We start from the raw sequence: 3,500 nt of genomic DNA, 5'->3' as shown, positions 1-3,500 counted from the left end.
TTGAAAAGAAAGTAGAGGCATGCAATAATACAACTGACCTGATCATGTGCTCATTCAAGTTAATGCAAAGTTCCCACTGACTTCAAAGAGAGATGATCAAGCTCCTGCCTTATACATGAAGTGTGGTTATATTTTTAACCCTCATTACAACCCACTGAATTAATAAAATTAACATATTTTGTTCTAAGGAGAAAACAAATTCTGGATAGGCTACTTATCTTGTTTATTTGCTTAAAACATTAACACCTTGAAGAATTCACAGAACACAGGATGTTTTATTAGTAAGCTAGTTGAGGAAGGTATTTTCAGAAAATCTGAAGGAGAGACTTTAAACATTATCAAATACTTACTGACTTCATATGGGCAGATGGGCACCGTTTTGTGGACTCTCTTCAGCTGCTTGAGAATGCCAGCAACAGCTGAAATAGCCATCTAAAAATAAGAATCTGAGGATTAGTGTATCCATTTCACATTCTCACTGGAAGAACTGGTCTGTATTCACATTATGGCCACTCATCTTACTAACACAATGCTTAGAGGCATTCCCTCAAATGTATAACTACCACCATTAAGCACACCAGTAGCTGAGTTTGCTGCCTCAGGAGTTGCAGTCCACAACTGACAACCTTTTTTATTGTTTTTATTTTTTCAGCTTCAAGTGGTGGAAACACTAATGTAATAAGCACAATAAACCAAATGAATAGTATACGTAGAAGGCAGAGATGAACATCCCTCTGCACTGTGTTTATGCTCTGTTAACCAGAACTCCTGAACTGATTACATTTAAGGGAGATACCATAAAAAGCAATACTAACATAAAGAAAGAGAGTATTCACTGAATTATACATGTAAGCTTCTACAGCTAATGCCATTGTCACTGAACTCCCTAAACTAATTTTTACAGGGGCAAAAACTAGCGTGTACACATGCAGTCACTCACAGGTACATAGGGCTCTATACAAAACATTTACACGTGGACCAGAGATCCACCTGAAAGTGGGAATTTTCAACATGTATGAACTTTACCTTACGAACCACAATGGCATCGTGGGTTAGACACTGAACAAAGAATCTTATGGCACGGACAGGCAGCACCCTATCATCTCTCAGGAGCAAGGATAAAAAGCCAATGCCTATGTGCTCAAATTTCCAGGGTCTGAAAATCAAAAAGCAATAATGGAGAAGACAGCACTTTACACATAAGATGCTTATAAAAATGTATCAAAAAAAAAAATCACTGAAGTTAAGCAGATGTAGTAATAAAATAAAATGATTTAGGGCAGTTAAAATATAGCGTCCATTACTCAGAATCGTATTGGGCAGAATACTTTTAATACCAAGAACTGCTAATTCTTAGCAGTGATAAATAAAGAAATCAGCACATACGAACACTGCGATCCCACAGGCTTAACAGAACCTGGCCACTGCACAGCAGCCTAGCTACTAAATACTACAAGATTATGTAATGCATCCGAATTGAACACATTGGGTGCAGCTACACGAAATGCTTACTGCAGAGTTCCCTAGTGAGCTCCACAGTAAAGCATCACCATCTACAGGATAGTACTGCACAACGCAAGTACTCTATGGTGGAGTTACTTAGTCCACCGCAAGGCATGTCTAGATTGTGCATAGACTGTACTGGCTAGCCCCGCACTGTAGCACCCTCCTGCCCCAGCCAGCCCTTCCGCAGCATGTTAAACCTGGGCAGAGTAGTGCCAGGCTGGCAGGCTGACTCTGTGGGCCCCCTGCCAGCTGGGGCTATGCTGCCCTAGCTCAACATGCTGTGGTCCTGGGAGCAACGAAGTTCAGAGCAAACTGCACCGAGTTTATTATGCTGAATTAGTTTATGTGCAGACGTGCCCATTTTGTCTTATTCTGAAACATGCGCCTTGAACCTGTTATAAACTAAATAGCTTGAAAGAATAGATAATTAAGCACACTGTCCCGTTTCTCTTCCCTTTTCACTATAAGGGAGGCAGAAGACCATTTGTGGGGTTAGTCAGTCCCCAACTCCATGACAATCCGTGAAATAAGACGAAACAAAATTTATTTAAAAAAAAGACAAGATACTACAGATCTTTTGATTATTATTTATCTATAAAACTCATGCTAGTCTAAAATGAAAATCAAAGATAGCATATCCTAGTCACTTAAACTACCCATTTTACTACTATACATTTTATTACTACTAATGTACTCCCCCTCCCTTTCTTCAAAGGAGCTTACAGAAGAACAAACTTACAGATTTCTTTGTTCCACACAATCTAACAGCATGTTGACCAAGTTCTCATAGTTTCTGAAAAAAACAAAAGCAAAATGAACATCTAGAGAGGAGGACCTTCTAGTCTCTATTGAGACCAAGCACCGTAAAAAAATGTCAAGACAGAAAAAGACCTCTTTAATCCAAAGTCAAAATAAACCATAGTCAGTAATAAATGCACAGCATTTGCAGCATTAATAATTGTAATTTTGGGAAGGTGGAGGAGCAGCAATGCTACCGAGTTGAGGAAGAACCACCAAAGGATTACTTAACCTCAGACATCCAAGACACAGCCTTGTGGGCCAGATGTGGCCCATGAAGCAGTGTCACACAGGCTGAGGTGCTGTCGGCAGGGCCAGAAATTTGGTGGTGGGGCAAATGGCAGCAGCATTCATTGCCATGGCCCCCGGCGCCACATCAGCCTTGGTTCATATCACCACAACTTCTCTCCTATTACTGCAGCAGTGATATTCCCTTATTACCGAATCTTCCTAGAACACCCAGGCACCCCCTCCATTTTCTCTTCATAAACACTTCAAGAGGGTGTTTACCTGTAATAAAGCTGAAATAAAAAGGTATACAACAGCAATGCCAATTAAACAGACTACAAAACAAGATCTCAAATTCACAAATGTAACCTACTGTAAAATCTGAAGTATAGTCATCTTAATGGGTACTTGTATTGTAATATGTCTATGTCAAAATGCTGTACTGACGACAGTTACTACGTGAATGCACCAGTAGTGAGCTCAAGATAGTACAGCAGTGGTTCTCAAACTTTTTAGATGCAAGGCACCTGTTGTAGGACTCAAACCGCCCCTCAGCAAATGCCAACTTTACAGAACCAGAGCAATTCCGCTGTTGCAAAGAATTCAGAAAGACCACAACAGATGAGAGTGATTTTGATACTATTTGAGATCTGTAGTTTTATCTTGTAAATCACAGAGATGTGTGCCAACCTGACAGTGATAATATTCTATGACACCCTTTATAAAAAAAGGTCTCATTTTGGCACAACCAGATGCTATGACACACTATTGCTAATCACTGCATTATAGTGCGGAGTATGATATAAGAATTTATAGAAGCTAATTGAAGTCAGTGGCATCCCTTCAAATGCAAATGAAGAGTCCTGAAAGTCAGTTCTATTGACAAAAAAAATGGAAACATGAAACAATGAAGAAAAATAAATAAATAAATAAATAAATAAATAATAAAAAAAAAAAAAAAAAAAAAA

General features: G+C 39.1%; 1 protein-coding gene across 1 annotated transcript in view; it reads right to left on the bottom strand.

The window, feature by feature from the left end:
• Positions 1-212: 212 nt before the first annotated feature.
• Positions 213-3,500, bottom strand: part of LOC109291234 (proteasome activator complex subunit 4-like) — a 108,821-nt gene continuing 105,533 nt past the window's right edge. The window contains exons 30-32 of the mRNA XM_019508152.1: positions 2,246-2,299; positions 1,027-1,156; positions 213-432 (exon numbers count right to left, since the gene is read on the bottom strand). Coding sequence (XP_019363697.1) covers positions 232-432; positions 1,027-1,156; positions 2,246-2,299 — 385 coding nt within the window. The 3' untranslated portion in view covers positions 213-231. The remainder of the gene's footprint in view (positions 433-1,026; positions 1,157-2,245; positions 2,300-3,500) is intronic.

Source organism: Gavialis gangeticus, unplaced genomic scaffold (genome assembly GCF_001723915.1).
Source record: "Gavialis gangeticus isolate Ggan-Ray unplaced genomic scaffold, GavGan_comp1, whole genome shotgun sequence".
Taxonomy (NCBI): domain Eukaryota; kingdom Metazoa; phylum Chordata; order Crocodylia; family Gavialidae; genus Gavialis; species Gavialis gangeticus.
The sequence above is the reverse complement of the archived record's forward strand: the minus strand, read 5'-3'. Positions and strand labels throughout refer to the sequence as shown.